This window comes from Bos grunniens, chromosome 26 (assembly GCF_055505025.1).
Source record: "Bos grunniens cultivar Pamir isolate PY7600 chromosome 26, Bosgru_T2T1.0, whole genome shotgun sequence".
Lineage (NCBI taxonomy): Eukaryota > Metazoa > Chordata > Mammalia > Artiodactyla > Bovidae > Bos > Bos grunniens.
The window spans coordinates 19,162,889-19,182,415 of record NC_141190.1 but is presented as its reverse complement, the minus strand read 5'-3'; the positions used below and the strand labels follow the sequence as shown (position 1 = coordinate 19,182,415).

At 51.0% G+C, this 19,527-nt stretch overlaps 1 protein-coding gene across 3 annotated transcripts in view; it reads left to right on the top strand.

The window, feature by feature from the left end:
- The window catches only part of CRTAC1 (cartilage acidic protein 1), a 151,897-nt gene extending 138,221 nt beyond the window's left edge, over nt 1-13,676 (top strand). Inside the window, exons 12-16 of one of the 3 annotated variants that reach the window (XM_086379483.1) lie at nt 8,349-8,494; nt 9,804-9,846; nt 12,226-12,369; nt 12,970-12,987; nt 13,334-13,676. In XM_086379483.1, the coding sequence (XP_086235609.1) occupies nt 8,349-8,494; nt 9,804-9,846; nt 12,226-12,369; nt 12,970-12,987; nt 13,334-13,365 (383 nt within the window). In that variant the 3' untranslated portion in view covers nt 13,366-13,676. Of the gene's footprint in view, nt 1-8,348; nt 8,495-9,803; nt 9,847-12,225; nt 12,370-12,969; nt 13,123-13,333 lie in introns of those variants that run through there. The other 2 variants (XM_086379485.1, XM_086379482.1) reach the window with 2 other exon arrangements.
- Nucleotides 13,677-19,527: the final 5,851 nt, after the last annotated feature.

Below are 19,527 nucleotides of genomic sequence, written 5' to 3'. Positions count from 1 at the left end.
GAACTAAGAATCATAACCCCATTTTACAGGTCCAGAAACTGAGACTGAGGTTAAGTCACACCTCCAGAAGATAGGGAGGACTGGATTTGGACCCCATCTCCTTGAACACCCCAGTCTGGCGTCTTAACCACTATGACTTGGCTGCCGGACTCCCATAGCTGTTCTGTGCGCAGCCAGCCAGGGTCCTGCTCTGCCCCTTTCTCACTGGACATCCACGACCCCTCAGTTACCAAATGACCCAAGTGAGCCCATCCACACCACAGTGGCAGCCACGGTCTCACAGGTGGGATGTTTATCCAGACATCTGGCTTGGCTCTCAACCCACACCCCATTGTACAGATAAAGAAACTGAGGCTCACAAAGCAAATCAATGTTGAGGCCAGGACTGGGGCTGGGTTCTCCTTCCCCTCTCCCCTTGAGCTGCCTCTGCTATTTTGAGGTATGTCTTATGGGTCTTATTGGGCCTTTTCTCTGGCCAGTGTCAGTCCCTGCCAGAATGGACCTGCTTCTTCAGCTGGGAAGCCTTGGCAGGATCATTTGATGGTATCACAGGGTCCCAAGAGCCTCCATGACTCTTCCCAACTGTCTGCCTCCACAGCTCAGGGTTATGGAGGCTGCTCCTGCTTGGGACTCCCTGACAGCCCAGACTGCCAATCCTTGCTCTTCTACATCGCCATGGGGTTTGTTCTGGGTCTGAACTCTGGTTCAGACTGCTCCACAGGTCCCCTGCAGCCTCCCCTGCCAATGGATCCACTCCCAGAGAGGCGTAGAAGGAAGACTACACTTGGAGACCGACCCCAGTGGATCAGCTGTGGGCCTTGCAGTGAGAGTCTCTAAGGCCGCTCAGCAGGCAGCAGGGCCAACAGCCAGGGACACAGCGAGGGGCAGGAGGCTCCACCCCTGCAGCTTCGAGAGCCCCACATCCAGAAGGATCTTCATGGATCCAGCACAGCACAGGCCTTCCTGACTGATAGAGGGGCCAGCAGTGGGGCAGGAGGAGAGGGAACCAGTGGGAAAGCCAGATGGGAAGGAAGGATTGCAGAAAGAGAGAAGAATAAGGAGACAGAAATGGGACACAGGGGAAACCAAGAGATGTGGCCAAGAGACAGATGAAACAAGGAAATGCTCCCTGCCCTCCAGGCTCGCAGTCCCATGAGAGAGGCCGATGGACACAGGAGCTCTGGTCGCAAGCAGATTTGGGTGCTCCATCACACTGGCCCAGAGGCTGTGAGAGGACTGAGACAGGAGAAACCCACTCTGCTCTGAGCGAGGAAGTGGGCCTTGAACTAGGTCTAGAAGGATGGTAGGAATTTGTAAGGCGTGGATGAGGGCCAAAGCGGGTCATCCGGGGGCTGTCCTGGCTTGAACAAAGGCCAAAGGTGAGAGTGTTCACGATGTCCACAGGACAGGAAGGGTCTGGTGGGAGCAGAATCTGAAAAGGGAGGCCAGGGCCAATGTTTCAGGAGCTCCCAGAGCCACGCAGAGAGGGTGAGCAGAGTGGAGGGGGTCGCTGAGCCGGGAAAGCCACAGCCAGGCTCAGCTTTCAGTGGGAGGGGCGTTGCTGGGGAGGAAGGACCAGGAGGAGGAGCCCAGGAGCCTCTCCAGGGGCACAAGACTGGCACCTAGAGCCCTGCAGGGAGAGGCGCGTTTGCAATTTTTTTAGAAAGCTTTAGTTTTGTTTTTTTTGTTTTTTTTTTCTGACTGCAAGAATAATGCATATTGATTATAGAAAAATTAGAAAATATAACACCATAAAAAAAGAAAGTAAAAATAACCTACAATCTCACCGCTACGTGTGGAATATTAAGCAAAAAGGAAATGTTCTCTCTTCACCCTCCCCCAGGGTCCTGTGACCCATTTAGTTGCTGCTTACTGAGCACCTACTATGTGCCAAACACTAACCGAAGGACGATCCTTGCTGTGGGTGACCTTACATTCTAGCGGAACGAGGAGTCACATGTGATACCTCATAAACATAACAACTAGGTAAATATATAAAAGGTTAGAAGACGGTAAGTGCTATGAAAAAAGAAAATGCAGAACAGGGTAAAGGAATTAGGAACGCAGAAGGGAACAAGCCGGGAGCGGTTTCAGTAGGTAGTCTGGGGCAGCCTCTTCCCAATTCCACACTTTTCGATAAGATTTTATTGCATGTAAAATACACAGGAGCACGTTTATAAATAAATATGCCTCAGAAGCTTTTTTAACGGAAATTATTAGACTCTCCCTATCATTCCCAAACTTGCTTTTTTCCCCCTCTCTCTTAACAGTAAGTATATCCTGGACATCTTTCCAAGCCTGTGCATGTCTGCTTTGTTTTCCTTTAGTGCTGCACAGTATTTTGCTGTGTGGCTGCATTCATAATTTATTTAGCAAGGCTGCTGCTGACGGACAGTAGGGCGGTCTCCGGGCCGAAGTAGTTTGTTTTGTGGTGTTTGCAGTGAGCAGGGGAAGGTCCAGAATGGGAATGCAGAAAGGGCTGTCCTGATGTCAGTAGGACTAGGAAGAAGATGTGGGGCCCCCCGAGGCTGTGCAGGAGGGCAGAGGGCTGCAGGAAGCCTCCTCCACCACCCATAATGCTCCTGCTCATCCCCTCTGACCCTGTTCCTTCCTGCCTCCAAAACCACCCCTGCCTCCTCCGGATTTTGCAGCAAAGTGTGGTGATGGGCTTGTCCATGGACACGTGTGGGTGCACACATGTGCCCCTCCGCAGCCAGCCCCCTCCCTGGGGCACTTCTCTCCCCCACATACCTGGCTAGCTCCTCTCAGCTCCTGAGCCACTGGCTGGGGAACCAGTGCTTTCCCATGCTGTGGGCCTTTGCTTGGTCAGCACTGAGCTGTGCTTAGAGGACTCAGCTTCTCAGACCCTCACGTGCATGCCTAAGGGTCCAGACTGCATCACATCACACAGTAAAACTCAGGGACCTTGCTGCGTTTCATGCTTCAAGGGGCAGGGGGTTCTCAGCGGGCCACTCTGTTGTGCATTGCAGCTTCATCCTGTAAAACCATCCCACGCACCCCTGCTCAGGGAGCCCCCTGGCCTCGTTCCACCATCCCCTACCCTGTCCTGCCCTTCCCCTGCTCCTCCCAATGCAGACGGCCAGCCAACCTCATAAACGAGCATTTCTGCTCACAGTCCCTGTTGAGTGCCCTGCTGGACTCGGGTTGCTCTGAACCCCAACATCTCAACCCCCGCATACCCACCCCATGTAGCCCACACCCACCCCGTGCAGCCCACACCCAGGCTCTCTGGTTCTGAGCTAGCAGGGAGCTAAGGCAGCTCTACCAAAGCTAATACATGAAAACAAACGCCAATAATCTCCTTTCTCCGCCAGCCTCCCACTTGGGCTCACTCCCTGGGCCAACCCACCCCAGGCTTTGTTGGCACCCCCATCCCCTACACATACACCCCTCCTTCCTTCAGCTGATTGTTCGCAAGTGACTCAGAGCTGCCTCCCAGCCGGCTGGTGCTCTTTTAGGAAAGGAAAATTCAGTGGCCCACATAAAAACGGCTTTAATAAAGTGCAAAAATATTCCACCAACTGTATTCCCACCATCTGTTTTGCTTGTGATTCTTCTGAAAAGCGCAATTCTCTGTGCCTCTTTGGCCTTTGTCCTTTAAAAGCTGCCGGAGGCGACTCCCTGCTGCTCTTAATGGGGCCTCCTCTGCTCCCAGACATACAGGCCCGGCAGTCTGGCCAACTTAAAGTCTGTCCTTGTGTAGTGTCTGGTGGCCGGGCCCCCTGGCTTCTGCAGCTGCGGGAAGACTTGAAATTTCTGGGGCAAAGGGAACGGCCCGGCCTGGGGGCAGGAGCCTGGGTTCCAGTCCGAACTCAAACACCTGCAGTTCCCTGCACCTTGCCAAGCCTCAGTGTCTCCATCGGGGGAGTGGGTATAAATTCTGCCTCGTGGAGTAGTTGAGAGGCTTCAATCAGTCACACCTTCGAGAGTTCCAAGTCCCTCCCCATCTCCTCTCCCACCCACCCCACTTAACGCACAAGCTCACACCCTGCTTCGCCCACTCTGATCTGCTCCCTGATCTTCAACACGCATGTCCTTTTCATATCTCTATACCTCTGCCTGTTCTGTACCCTGTGCCTGGAACGTCCTTCCCTTCCCTTCCTTTCTGTGCCTCCCAAGCTCTTATTCCTCCTGCGTCCTCCAACAAAATGACTTTTAACACCCGCCTCTCTCACCAAGTGGTACCCATACTATATGTGCACTTTCCCAGTTTATTTTAACATAATCACTGTGTTCATTGCCCCCACAGGGCTCAGCTCCTCCAGGATGGGTCCTAGGTCTGTCTCCTTCCTGCTGAATCCCAGCTCCCTGCATGATGCTTGGTCCATGGTGGTTTGGTCATGGGCGGGGAGGTGGGCAATAGAACAAGGGTTTCGCAGGTGCAGGCTTCAGGATCAGACATTCCCTCTCTGGGTAGCTGTGAGCAATTCCCTTCACCTCTCTGAGTCTCATCCCCTTCGACTCTAAGATGGAAATTATAAAACTAGTATTTTCTCAGGGGGCTGCTATGAGGATCCAGTGCCCTGACTGAGAATCACTGCCTGCAGTTTGGAGTGCATACCCTGTAACGTTACTGGCATCAAGGGGAAGCCCTTTGGGAACTGCAGGGTGCCCCCATGTCTAAGAGATGATGGGGATGCTGAGGGTCAAAATTGGCTGGGGCAGCGCTCACATCCAAAAGACTGTCCTTCCTGGATAGGCTAGAGCTCCCATCTTACAGATGAGGAAACTGAGGCCCCCAAATAATCAGTAACAAAAGAGTGAGTCCTACTGAGACGTGCCCTCCCCATGGCTGATTTCTATCCTAGTCCTGCCAATCCCTGGGTCTGGAGGAAGAGAGGAAGCAGGATTCAGAGGCAGGATGTAAATTTGTGATTGTCTATGAATATTCGGCAGCTCTTGAGTTATTTGCGGCACTTCTGTCAGGCTGGAAAATGTATTTGTGTAGCTGCTCTGTTGGCTTAGGCGAGAAACATTTGTTCTTCTTTGTCTCCTTTTTTTTTTTTTTAATAGAAAAATGTTTACTTTTTACATCTGCCACTTAGTTTGGGCGCTGAACACCCTAAACATGCCAAATCTCTTGAACCTCAAGAGACTACTTCCAAACAGAAAAAGAGTGGGCAGTTGACATCCCCAATCCCATTTTCACCCCCTTCCCCAAAATAAATTATTGTGGTAGGAGGGAACAGGGAAGGAAGGGGTTATGAGAAATGTTTTCTGGCTTAATAGAGCCAATCCCAGAACCAGCAAACCCCCAGCCTGGAAGGGGAGAACCTCCATGGGGAGAGAAGCTGCATCCTGTCTGGGGGCTCTGGGTCATGTGGGGGTCTCTGCTCAGGGGACCTCTATCTGGTGCTGCTGCCCCATTGCAGGCACAGGGGCAGGGGGCTGCTCACCTTTGACACTTCCGGAGGGTGGTGGCTGGTCCCTGCCCTTATTAATTCATGATGGCCAGAGGAGAGACTTCTCTGGAGGCCTTGGGTTGGAGGGAGCAGAAGAGAAGCAAGCCCAGGGAGGCTCAGAAAGTAGACAGTGTGGCTCTCAAGATGCACCTTTCTCTGGAAGCTCCAGACTGACGCACTGGGACTTGGGGAGAAAGCTGCAGTGGGGTCCTTCCACACCGTGCTGTCTTAGCTCCGACCCCAGGGGGGCCTCAGAGGTAGAGATAGATCCCAATACTGGAATCTCTATATTGATTCCCCTAAAGTCTAGGCATGCAGCTTCTCTCCCCATGGAGACTCACCCCTTCCAGGCCCATGGCTTACTGGTTCTGAGGTTGGCTCTATTAAACCAGAAAACATTTCTCATAACCCCCTTCTCCCCCTGCTCCCTTTTCTAAAATACAGGAACCCCGTTCATACGCAAAATATTTCACAGACCACCCTCCGCCCCCATCGCAGTGATCATTGTAGAAAATCCATTGGTGGGCAGTAATGACCAAAAGCTGCTATGAATTCGATGGCACTTTTCAATTTCCCTTGTTTTGTGACAGTCTCTGTACGCATTGAGGAGAACGTGGCACGCAAATGTGGGTGACTTTATTCTCAGCCCTCGATTGATGCTTGGGGGAGTGTGCAAGTCTGTGGAGCCCCGAGCACCAAGCCCATGTCTAGGCAGCCCAGGTGGGTGTCAATGAGGGGCTGCAGCATCCCTCCCACCTGTACTGAGCGCTGCCCTCTTTCCCAGGTGACTGACTGGAGAAAGGCTTCTCCCAGCAGGTGAGGCCCAGCTCCCACTCTTCTCACCCCAATCCATCACCATTAGCCTGACCTTGTCTCAGTGACAGGCCTGTTGCTTTAAGCAGGAAGCCGGGGCCGGCTGTGAAGACGCCTAAACACCTGATAAATCTTTCCAACCTGCTTTCTGCCAGTGATGTAACACGTTGCTTTAAGGATGTGTGCAGATGGATTCACAATGAATATTCCCTGAGTTTCACCACCATTATTTTCTGTAAACATCTCGGCTTTGTTGTTGTCGTTCAGCTGCTAAGCTGTGTCCGATTCTTTGTGACCCCATGCTGCAGCACAAGAGGGCTCCCCTGTCCTTCACTATCTCCTGGAGTTGGCTCAGATTCATGTCCATTGAATCGATGATGCTATCTATCCATCTCATCCTCTGCCACCCTCTTCTCCTACCTTCAATCTTTCCCAGCATCAGGGTCTTTTCCCAGTGAGCTGGTTCTTCATATCAGGTGGCCAAAGAATTGGAACTTCAGCTTCAGCATCAGTCCTTCCAATGAATATTCAGGGTTGATTTCCTTTAGGATTGACTGGTTTGATCTCCTTGTAGTCCAAGGGACTGTCAAGAGTCTTCTCCAACACCACAATTTGAAAGCATCAATTCTTCAGTGCTCAGCATCCTCTATGGTCCAGCTGTCACATCCAGACATGACTACTGCAAAAACCATAGCTTTTACTGTGTAGACCTTTGTCTGCAGGGTGCTGTCTCTGCTTTTTAATACACTTTCTAGGTTTGTCATAGCTTTTCTTCCAAGGAGCAAGTGTCTTTTAATGTCATGGCTGCAGTCACTGTCCGCAGTGATTTTGGAGCCCAAAAAGAGAAAAATCTGTCACTGCTTCCATTTTTTCCCCTGCTATTTGCCATGAAGTGATGGGTCTGGATGCCGTGATCTTAGTTTTCTGAATGTTGGGTTTTAAGCCACTTTTTTCACTCTCCTCTTTTGCCCTCATCAAAAGACTCTTTAGTTCCTCTTCACTTTCTGCCATTAGAATGACATCATCTGCATATTTGAGGTTATTGATATTTCTCCCGGCAATCTTGATTCCAGCTTGTGATTCATCCAGCCCAGCATTTCATATGAGGTACTCTGCATATAAGTTAGATAAGCAGGGTGACAATATACAGCATTGCCATATTCCTTTCCCAATTTTTAACCAGTCAGCTGTTCCATGTCCAGTTCTCACTGTTGCTTCTCAGATTGGTCTTTCTCCTGTGCTTTTGTCACCTCAGCTTTTATATGGAGCTCAACTCAAATACCTTATCCCCAAGAACCTGTCCCTCATCACCTTGACTAGACAAGGCCCCCAGTAACTCTTACTTCCTCTTTATCTCATCACCCGATTTTTGTTTTCTTCACAGAGCTTGTCAATATCTGGCATTGTTTATCGGTTCATCTGTGTGCCTATCTATCCCCACTAGAGTAGAAGCTCCCTGAAAACAGGGACTTTCCCAGTGACGGCCCCTTGCAGACTTTAGCTATCAGTTTAGATACAAATCAATGGAATACACCCAATATTAAAAAGCAAATCAGCTGTAAAGCTGATCATTGTCCCCAGGTCTCCCAGATGCCCCACCCCCACTCTTTCTTTCCCAACATGCTAGGTAAATGGTACAGCCAAGATTTGAACCCAGGACTCCAAAGTCAATCTGTTTACCACCAGGTTTAACCCTCTTCCCCAAAATAGCCTCCTGCCCATTGGCCTAGCCACTAGGATGTAAGTTCTAGAACTGCGCTGTCTGGTATGGTAGCCACTAGGTGAGTGGTTAAATAATTCTATTTTAAATAGAATTTAAAATCCAGTCCCTTATCACGCCAGTGCCACACCGGAGCTCAGCATACACCTATGGCTAGCCGCTACCGTAGCTGACAGATGAACATCACCGTTACCACGCAAGTTCTCTTCGACGGCGTTGTCCTAAAGGAGCAGGATCTTGTCGGCCTTGTTCACTATTTTCCCAGCACTTAGAACAGTATTCAGATCATGTTTTTTATCAGATGAACGAATGAATGATGACACCCTTGAAGAGAATCCCTCCCCAGCCCCCACTCTCCTCTGCAGCTGATCATTTCACCTTTCTTCCCACAGGGAAGGATGAAGCCAGCAGCGTGGAGGTGACATGGCCAGATGGCAAGATGGCCAGCAGGAACGTGGCCAGCTCGGAGATGAACTCAGTGCTGGAGATTCCCTATCCCCGGGATGATGACAGACCTCAGGACCCAGCCAGCCTGGAGGTGAGCAGAGGCATCTGGACCTTAGAGCCAAACAAGCAGGCCCCTCCCACAACCCTGGGGGCTGAAGCTGGATTCCCAGGAATTGTAGACTTTGTTTCTAGAATGATGGAAATCTTCTTAGCAAAGGGCAGGCTTCGTAGTGACCCCTCCAATTGTAGTTTCCACACCACTATCACACCCACAGCTCTTCTGCTCCTCAAAGAAATCCTAGCATGTTGGAAGGGTAAGCATTTTTTTTCACCCATTTTACAGAGAAGGTAAACTGAGACCAAGAAAGAGAACCCACCAAAACTGCACAGCCATTTGTGAGCAGAGTTAAGGATTGGCCTCAGGTCTCCTGCTTCATCTCTGATTCTTTCCAAGGCTCTGACAGCCTCCCGTTACCTCTGCAGACTCCTAGGAAGAGCTCTGGGCCCCTGTCCAGAGAGGATCACGCCATTGCAAATAATAGGAGCCACTTAAACTCATACAGACAAGGGGACTTACAGGGAGGTTCCAGGGAAGCTCACAAAACTCAAGGGACACTCGGGATGAGCTAGAGCCATGGCAGTTTGGTGGCCCCAGGAGCTCATGGACCTCTGTTTTTAGTGCATTGGCTCTGTGGGGAGAGCATTATCCTTCCCCAGTAATCTTCACCAGCACCCCATCATTCGTCAGTTCCAACAGTCGACATTTTCTGTCTTGTGTAAAGTGTTCTGAGTCCCAACCACCGTCCCCAGCCACCAGGCTGCTGAGACCTCCACAGAAACCTAGCAAAGCCCCTACAGCCTGGAGTGACCAGGCTCCCCAATCTCTGTCTCCGCCTCACTTAGATCAAATTCCAGCTGCAAAGCCTTTGAGTCACTCCTCTGGATGGGATATCCACCTCTTGTGCAGCCCTGCCCAAGGTGGGGTGATGGCCTGGCTCACAGGCACCCCAGCCCCAGGAGTGGGGAAGGTTCTCAGAGAAAGGGGTGTGGGGAGTGAGCTTATCCAGTCCTCTTTACACTTTACCTTCCTGAGACCCAAGTTGTCTCAGGTGATGCCATAGGAGGGACAGACTCTGTTGGGGGTCACGGGGCAGGCCTGTGGATCCCACATGAGGGAAATGAGCAGGAGTTTGTACAGGCTCTGTTCTTGGCCTTCCCCCTGAGTCTCCTCTGATCAGTGCAAAGGAATCCTGGCAGGAGGGGCTCTCCCTGATTCAGAGCTTCGAGCAGTCCTTTACTGTGGGGTCAGGGTGACAGCTGCTCTGTGGCTGTGACTGGGAGGGGACCTAAGATGGGATCTTCTCAACTCACTAGTGTCTCTGCTTCTGCCCATCTTGCAGTGCGGCCAAGGATTCTCCCAGCAGGAAAATGGCCATTGTGCGGGTAAGTTGCCTGCAGGTGCCAGAGGACAAGGCAGAGGCCGCTGGGGAGGGTCAGCCTGGGCCTTGGAAGACTCAGGTTGCAGACAAGGGGCGGTGGGAGCGGTGAGAAGGGGAATGTGTTGTTTGTCCCTGGGGCTCCTGATGCCAAGACAACCGCCAGGTAACTCGGCAAGGTGGGAATGATGGTAGCAACCTGCAGGCTGAATCACTACAGCTCTGGGAATTGGCAGCACTTCCCTGCCATGAATACAGAGAGAACAATCACCGGGAGGAGACACACTGCCTAGACAGAGCGCACAGGGAGGCCTCGCTCCTGGAAGCCATGGTGGGTGGGCATGCACCCTGCATCCAGCACAGCAGCCAGCAAAGGGGCTGGCATGCAAGAGTGGGCATGGCTAGCCAGGGGGCATTGGAGCAAACTAGGATGTGGCATGTTGTCACAGCTCAGAAGGGAGATTGCAGCCTTTTGCAGTACTGGGGGGCAGGTAACTGCAGCACAGCCAGGCTCTGTGAGGATCCAGGGACCTCCTAAGACCTCTCAAAGGCCTGGAATGGGCAAGGTAGCCAAGAGGCTCAGCACCGAGACTTTCAACCCCATGTCTTCCATCCTAAGGACCAGCAGGGGGTCTGGCCAAGGACTCCACCTGCCCTTACATGCTCAGGCGGCATTCTTCCCAAGTCCCCTCCGCAGCCACTCATCAGCCCCAGGTGAATGGTTTGCTATTGAGATGCCAGAGTGAATGAGATAATCCCTGCCCTCTTGGAGCTTAGACCCAGTGGGAGGGGTGCACAGAGAAACAGATTGACCACACAACCTGGGCAGGGCTTGTGGGGGGGTGGGTGCTATGGGAGCACAAAGGTGGGGGGGGGTGCTAAGCCAGTCTAGTGAGGGTCCAAGAAAGTGCCCCAGAGATAGTTTAGGTCTGAGCTGAGACCTGAGGGGTGATGAGGAGTCCACCAGACAGTAGGGAGAAAGTGTTCCAATGGAGGGCGCTGCCTGGGCAAAGGACCACAGGTCAGAAGTGGAGAGGATGGCTGGAAGGGTGGCTTGAGGAAGAAATTAGTTCCCTCTGCTCCTCATGTCCCCACCATGGCCACTCTAACACATGATGCCCAGACCCAGAAATTCCAGCATCTCCCCCATGTGCTGGGAAGATTCCATGACCTCCACAGTGCAGCCGCCTCTTCATTTCATCACCCAGTAGACATTTGGGTGCCTCCTGCACAGCACCCTACGTGGGGAGCTGGGGATGCAGGTCAGGCACCTTCCCTGGAAGGGTGTTCATTCTAGTCAGGCAGACTGACCACAAACCACGTGGCCCAAGAGCTGGATGAGATGAGTTAAGAACCCTTTAAGCAAGGTGCTCTCTGAAGACTCTTCTAGAAGATGTGGGCAGGAAGAGGACCTTTGAGCTGAGACCTAAAGGACAGGAAGGGTCCAGCCATAGAAAGAGCAGAGAGAGGAGCTTGCCCAGCAGAGGGGAGAGTGGGAGCAAAGACCATGCAGCAGGAGAAAGGCTTATTGTGTCAAATGGACAAGAACGAGGCCAGAGTGCTGGGAGAGGATGAACAAGCCGGATGCCACAACAGGGAGGATCTTGAGTCCCCAGAAGGGAGTCTGGACTTTGTTCTCAGGGCCCTTTGCAGTTAAGCAAGAGCATGTCATGGTATGGTTCATATTTTCAGCAATCACCTGGCTGCTGAATTGCAGATAGGATTGGAGGAAGCAGGGAAGCCAGGAGGCCTGGGGAGTGGATGGAGGTGTGGTGGCAGGACAGGGGAAGGGGAGAATGCAGCAGCAGAAATCCAAGTAAGAGCTGCTGGTGGCTGGGGACAGGCTGGTGGCAGAGGAGTGAGAGGAAGGTGGTCAGAACGGAGAGGTACGATGGGGCAGAATTGACAGGATCTGTTGTTAAATCACCTGCAAATTAAGGAAACTGGAAGCATCAGGAATCTCTCCAATGTCTGCTTAAGCAGCCAAGAGGCTGATGGTGGCCTTGATTGAGCTGGGGAGGATGGGAACAGGGGACAAAAGAGGCTTGAAGGCCGGGGGATCTAGAGTTCCATTTCAACCTAGTAAGTCTGAGATGCAGGGTAGAATTCATGAGTCTGGAGCCTCAGGGAGAGGTCATGGCTTGAGATAGGAGGCCTGGAATCATCTGTATGTGAAGGGACCACCTAGAGAAACTTGGGAGATAGAAAAGAAGACCCAGGAAAGCATGAGTGCCCTCAAGGTGTAAAGGTCAAGTATAGGAGGAGCCAGCCAAGAAGACTGAGCAAGCTGAGGCCCAGGAAGAAGGGCCATGCCCAAGGTCATGGCGGGAGTGGGGAAGCAGAGCCAGAGCAAGTCCCCCAGTGAGCGGCTCCCCTTGCCTTTCAGACACCAACGAATGCATCCAGTTCCCGTTCGTGTGCCCTCGAGACAAGCCCGTGTGTGTCAACACGTACGGAAGCTACAGGTGCCGGACCAACAAGAGATGCAGTCGGGGCTATGAACCCAACGAGGACGGCACAGCCTGTGTGGGTGAGTGGGGCCCTGGCCACCGTCCAGTAGCAAAGGGAACTTGCCATCCACTGGGGAGCTCTATGCTATGCTATGCTAAGTCACTTCAGTCGTGTCCGACTCTGTGCAACCCCATAGACGGCAGCCCACCAGGCTCCCCCATCCCTGGGATTCTCCAGGCAAGAACACTGCAGTGGGCTGCCATTTCCTTCTCCAATGCATGAAAGTCTGAGAGGCCCCAGATTGAGGTTCTCAGCCCCTGCCTTCTCCTGGCTGGAGGACATCTCCCTAGACCTTTGTGGGGTCTCCAAGGAAGACCATGGCAGGCTTGGAGAAGCCCCACCACTACTGCCGTCAAGTGAAGGGCCCCTGGGGTGCTGTGTCCTGGCCAGAAGCCATTGCTCTTCCTGTTGCTCCCTTTCCTGAAACTAATGTTCCAACCTTAGGGTCAGCCCACGTTTTCTTACCTGGGGATATAGACTAGCTCCTGCTCACCTTTGTCTGAATTTCTGAACTGGTGTTTGTCTTCTTCCTCCCAAATGCTTTCCCCCACCCCAACCCCACCCCCATTCCCCTTCTCTTTTCCCTATTTTCTGTCTCCCCACTCCATCCTTTTTGCAGCTCAAGTGGCCTTTTTAGGTGGGTATCCTTCTGCCGCCTTTAGAATCTCTGAGCCTCTCTCTTGGGCCTCATCTCTTTCTCTAGGCCTTGGACTTTTCCTTCAGTTATATGCACTTTAAATTCCATCAATAAAGGAAAAAAAAAAAAAAAAAACTAACGATCTTTGTGGAAAACTAAATCTCTCCTGCTGCCTGTCTTTCTCCATGCCCAGTAGATTCTGCTGCGTGCTCCTTCTGAATGGACAGCGGGGGTGGCCATCTTTGAAAAGGGAAGTTTGGGAGATACTGATATTTGTGTCACCTTTAGTTGCTTGTGAAGTCTTTCTTTGCATGTCTTCTGAGAATATGTTTTTTACCCCATCCAGCCTCCCTCACTCCTTCAGAAGAATCAAGATAGTCCTGTCTTTTCTGTATCCTCCAGTGTCATGAGCGGCTTATTTTGCCCTTAACAAAGATGGCTTCCAGGCGGTTGCTTGCTCAGTTGATTTGACAGTATGCCCCATGCCTGCTGGTTTGGCCTGTGCTGTTTCTGCTCTGCAGGCCCTGAGTGCCTGTGGTAGAGAAAGCCATATTGGGGTTGGTGGTGATGATGGGGGGCGGGGGAAAGGGTGGCCATTTGGGACTCTTGATAAAAAATGTTAAAGTTTGAACTTGCTAAGTCTTCCAGTCTCTTTCTGAACAAATTATACCAATAAACTCTCTGCTGGATATTAGTGTCTAGCTGGTGAACAAAAAAAGTGTCTGAGGCAAGCAGAGCTGGTTGGAATGCTGAATTAGCAGCAGCCCTTCCATCACGTGGCCCTTGGAAAGCAACTCATGATACCGAGAAAGTGTCTGCCCCAGGCATGAGCAATGGTTGGGTTTGTGCACCAGTGTTCACTTGGGGGACACTGGGGTTTGGCCAGGTGAGGCGTGTGTAATGAGCAAGGGACAGACACGGAGGGAATGTTCTGGGGCAGTCACTTCTCCAGAAGTCTGGGCCTCAGTATCCCACATCTAAACAGCAGCAGAGTTGGGCTGGTGTATCCCTAAGAGCCTTTTCCTTTCTAAGACCCCTGAAAATGTGGCTGGACATAGGCATGCCTAGTGTCAGATTACCCTAATTTCTAGAAAGAACTTTATGGTTTGGTCTCTCCTGCAATATGCTTGGAAACCTGGAAGTTCCTGAAAGCCTCACTTTTAGTAATGATGTAACACCTTAGAATACTTTCATGACTAGCTTCAGTAGTGCAGGAGCCTTATAAATCACAGATCTATTCTTTATGTGATTGGGAAAAAAGGCACACCTCAAGATATAATAAAATCACCCTTATGAAAGCCACCAACCCTTTAAAAAAATATATCTAACAAAAAACTACCATATTCTGATATAATAATTATATGCCCCATAAATCACAAAATATTAATTCCTCATTGCTAGTGTTGTTTTTACACTTGGAACGGGAGCTAAAATGAAAAGTTTTAAAATAAAAACAGCTACAATCTCACAGAAAAGCATACACCCACTTAAAAATCGTTCCACTTCTGGGAAGCACTCTCCTGTGTGTCGACACAGAATTAAAGATCTGAACAGGCCCTAGACATGAGACTCAGGGAGATGAAAAGATCAGCCCAAGGTCGTGAGCCAGCTGGTCCCCAAGCCAGGGCTGGAGCCCTCTGCCACCACCCTGTCTTGTTAAGGGGCTAACAGACAGCGCTGTCACCATTCAGACGATTCCCTCGTCATTCTGGAAGATGCTGCCTTTTTAGAGACGAACAAGGGGATCTATGATAGGGAGATAAGTAAAACCCAAAACCCACAGAGACTACGGTTTCAAATGCAACGGTAAATAACAAGATAATGGTGTTCATTGACTTCCTGCACACACAGCACGAGAAATAAGGGCTAAGACAGCTAGTGTGACAGCCTGACAAGGACATCAGGAGAGCTGAGGTGACAGCAGACTTCAGAGGGTGACTTATAAGTAATAACCGTGAATTCCTGCACATTGAGTTTCATATAACCGGGTGTATTTGTGTGGTTTTTACCCTACTAGGTGGATGGGGCCAGATGAGTTACAAAGAGGAGCTCAAAATCCCTCCAGCTATTAAGAGCACAACTATAATATCCTGACTCCAGGGTATTAGATTCATACCCTGATTTAGATTCGTTCTTCTGTTCATTCAGTCTTTCAACACATATTGGTTGAGCACCTATTATGTGCCGGGTACTGCGCTAGGCTCTGCGAGTGCAGTGGGGACAAAAGGTGACGTGGTTGCTGTCCCCGTATTGCCTCCCACCAGCCAGATGGAGGAGCCCAGTACACAGGATGGCAATGGGACTCAGACTCAGAGGGGCTTTCTAAAAAGTCTAACTAAATTCTTGGATCACTGTACCAGAAAGCTAACTCTCTGCATTCACTCCTGTATTTATTGAACAATCATTTATTGAAGGAGAAGAAAATGGCAAACCACTCCAGTATCCTTGCCTGGAAAATCCCACGCACCAAGGAGCCTGGTGGGCTGCAGTCCATGGGGTCACAAAGAGTTGGGCACAACTGAGTGACTAACAGAATCATTTACTGAAAACCTCCTGTGTGACGAGCACTAGGTCCCTCCCATGAATACTGTGACAAGGTCCCTCCTCTGAGGGTGTCAAGTTCCCTGCCCCCAAGATGCTTGGGTTAGAAGAAACAGGAGGCGAAAAGATACAGAGGACAGGCAGGTACTGAACTGACTCAGCCTCACCTTCCTCCAAATAACAACACCCCCGCAGTGGGCCAGCAGGGTGCCTTCCAAGCCCAGGGCCTCAATGTAGGACTTTTCTGATCTGTGCTGAACCGGCCAGGCTCAGAGTCCCTCTTCCTTCTAATTCCTCTTGCTCTGAGGCCCTTGGGCACCCAAATCCTTCTGAAAGTGTTAGTCACGTATGGACTGTGGCCCACCAGGCTCCTTTGTCCATGGGATTCTCCAGGCAAGAATACTGGAGTGGGTAGCCATTCCTTCCACAGGGGATCTTCCCAACCCAGGGATCAAACCCACATCTCCTGCATTGCAGGCAGATTCTTTACCATCTGAGCCACCAGGGAAGCCCTTTGCCTTCTGAGCGTGAACAGTTCAGTCTCTCTTCTTTTTTTGGATGATAGCCCCACGCAGGCTCCTGACATTTTTGTTGGCTTCTCCTGGGCCTGAGTTTATAACAAAAATAGCAGATGCCTTCAGGAGCTGACAAATAATGGCAGGGGCTAAAAAGGATTATGCAAATAGAGAGCTGAAGCACTGAAGGGGCTCATCCAGCAGAGCAGGAAGAGGGGCCAGCTCAGCCAGAACTTCCCATTTTTCAAGAAAAACCAAATAATGATAATAATACCATTTTTACTCTGCCCAAGGATGTTCCTCTTCCCAGGAAGAATCTCTCTTAGTCGCTCAGTCATGTCCAACTCTTTGCAACCCGCTGAACTGTAACCCGTCAGGCTCCTCTGTCCATGGGATTTCCCAGGCAAGAATACTGGAGTGGGTTGCCATTTCCTTCTCCAGGAGATCTTCCCCATCTAGGGATTGAACCCCCGTCTCCTGTGTCTCCTGCATTGCAGGCAGATTCTTTACCTGCTGAGCCATCAGGGAGGCTGATCTTTCCAGGAATGTACCACCCAAAATGACGATACTAGCTTCATTTAGTGAGTGCTTGGTATTTCTGGGTCAGACCTGAACTCTTTACAAGAATCAGCTTGTTGCATCTGCATACAGTTCCCAGAGGAAGGTGCTGTAGTCGTCCCAGTCTTACAGAGATGCTGAGTGCTGTGTCCAGGGCCACTCGATTGGGGCGGGCAGAGGCAGGACTACATTGGGGTGGTATGGCCTCAGCTCGCACTCTTCCTTCTCCATTCGAGCTGGCCGACTGGTTACTAAAAAGCACAATCTCTCCTGCTGCCCAGGGTCAAGGGAGGGTTTGGAAAGAAGGTATGGAAAGGATTCCGTAGGGGTGGCCCAGGATCTGAGACAATGTCCTTACAGTCTCGTTCAACCTGCAAGAAGAAATGCCATTCCCTGTGTGGAGTTCCCTCACCGGGCACACAATCAGCCATGTAACCTCTTCAAGCATCTGCTCAGCCATCAGCCCTGCTCTGGGGAGGTGCCATTCTGAGGGCCAGGAGTTTGATTATGAGTCACTCTGGCTGCTATGGCCCCCTCCCAGGGTCTGGGCATCGCACCTTGACCAGCACTGGACCGCAGCTTAAGCAGGGGTTCCACTCCCGCCGGCAAACAGGGCCCTTGGTCATCATTCCAGAGTCACATGAGACCGGAGGACAAGCACGTATCTTTCTCAGGGAGCCAGCTGGTTTTTTCCAGCAGATTCCCGAATGACACCCCACCCAGACTCTCAGCCCTTGAGGCAAGCCACGTTTCTCCCTTTCCCTCCCTCCCCGGGGTCAGCCACAGTCTCACTCCTTCGGTGTGGACCAGACCCCAGCCACATCCTGTCAGGAGCTGATGTTGCGTCTCCTTAGCAACGAGCACATCCTAGAAGGAGGAGGGATGAGGGTGAGAGAACAGGGGCCAGTTAACTCCATAGGTAATGTCAACCCCTCCTTCAGCACTTGTCCTCTGAAGAAACCACTGTTGAACAGCAGAGTGGTCAAAGGGTAGGCCATCAGAGAACAATGAGAAGCAAGAAGAAATAACCCTCCTTGGGGAAGAGAGCTAACATTTACAGAATGCCTGCTCTGTGCTGAGAACTGTACATCTGCGTCTCCGTTCATCCCCACACCCATCCTATGGGATAGATGCTTTTATTCTATTTTACGACCAAAGGAACTGAGGATCGGAAACAAGATATCCAAGGTCATATGGCTAGTTAAGTAACTGACACCTGGGAAAATTATTTAACCAGTTGTCACTCAGCATATACTGATCAGACACCTACTATGTGCCGGGTGGTGGTTCTAGTGGCTTGGGATGTACATCAGTGAACATCACCGGGCAAGATTCCTGAATGCCCTGGTGACATACGGCAGGCACTAAATAATATAATAAGGTATATAATATGTTAGAGGTTAGGGGAACAAGGAAGCAGCATTAAGGCAAGTTGGGAGTGCTGAGATAGGCAGACTGCCATTCTAAATAGGGTGGGTTAGTTGGGCTTCACTGAGAAAAAGGCATTTGAAGTCGGTAAACTGTTTTTGAGCCTAAGTTTTCTCATCTGTAAAATGGGGATAATACATACCACACAAAGTTATTACATTAAACAAGAGGATATAAAATATTTGACATAGGGCTTGGCACCTATTAATAGTAAGCCCCCAGTAAATTAGAAGTGTTATCAATATTACTAAGTAGCAAAGCTCAGGATACATCCTGGATCTATTCAATACCAAACCTCACGTGGCTCCTGGCATAGCCTGCCTTGGCCCAGGTCACTGGGAGCCTGCAGTATGGGAGATTTGAAGGACATCTTCCCCAGGGAGCTGACAGCTTAGGGAAGAGATCTCAAGGACTGAAAATGTCCGTGAGGGAGCAAGCAGAGCAAACCTTCCCGGGGTCTGGGCTGTGCTGAGAAGTTCGACTTAGTTCTCACACGGTGCCATTCCCCAAGAGAATGGTCATAAACTATGGTGAACTAAGCAGTGTCCAACTCTGAGACCCCATGGACTGTAGACCACCAGGCTCCCCTGTTCATGGGATTCTCCAGGGAAAAATACTGAAGCAGGTTGCCATTTCCTCCCCCAGGGGATCTTCCTGACCCAGGAATCTTTTCCTGCGTCTCCTGCATTGCAGGCGGACTCTACCGCTGAGCCACCTGGGAAGGTTGTGATGTTCAGATGTGTAAATGGAGTCCCAAAAAGGAGCAGTGACTTTCCCGAGGACCACAGCCTAGCCAGGAATCTGACTCCTGCCTGGGGCTCCTCTGCCTCTCTCTGCCTCCTTCTCCAGAAAAGGTGAACTATTTCAGAAGAAAAATTGTATCAAGCATTTTCAGAAATGTGGGTGCCAGTGCTTGTCCTTCCTATGATGCTGACACAGAATCAGAGTTGGGGGAAGCACCCACCAAGTTAACCCAGGCACTGTGATTGGGTGGTGGAACACAGCTGGGATGCGGGAACTGCGGGATTAGCTGCAGAGTCCTACTCAGCTGAGACAAGAGAAGCTGGAGACAGCATCAGGAGCATAAGAGATGAGGGTGGGGACAGAAGTCCTGCCAGCATGTCTGCCCAGAATCTCATGACCCCTGCCTGCCTGCCTGCCTTCCAGAAGGGGCCCAGAATAATTCCTATAAAGGTAGCTCATTATCCTTCTTCCTGGCCAGACCCAGAGCAGCCATGCAGGATCTCTCCCCTAGAATCATTCAGCGCATCCCCTCAAAAGATCCAGGGGCTCACTCTCCTTCCCCAGCCCAGACCTGAGTGCCGAGCTCCCAGGGAGGGAGAAAAGCACAGCCAACGTTTCCCAACTGCTCCTGGGGACAAGCAGAGGAACACACTTAGGCTGAAGGCAGGAAGGCAAATCCCGCATATACCTCCCCTGCCTATCTGTCCCCCGGGCTCACGATGTACAGGCCTTGAAGGCAGACATAGGGAGGATG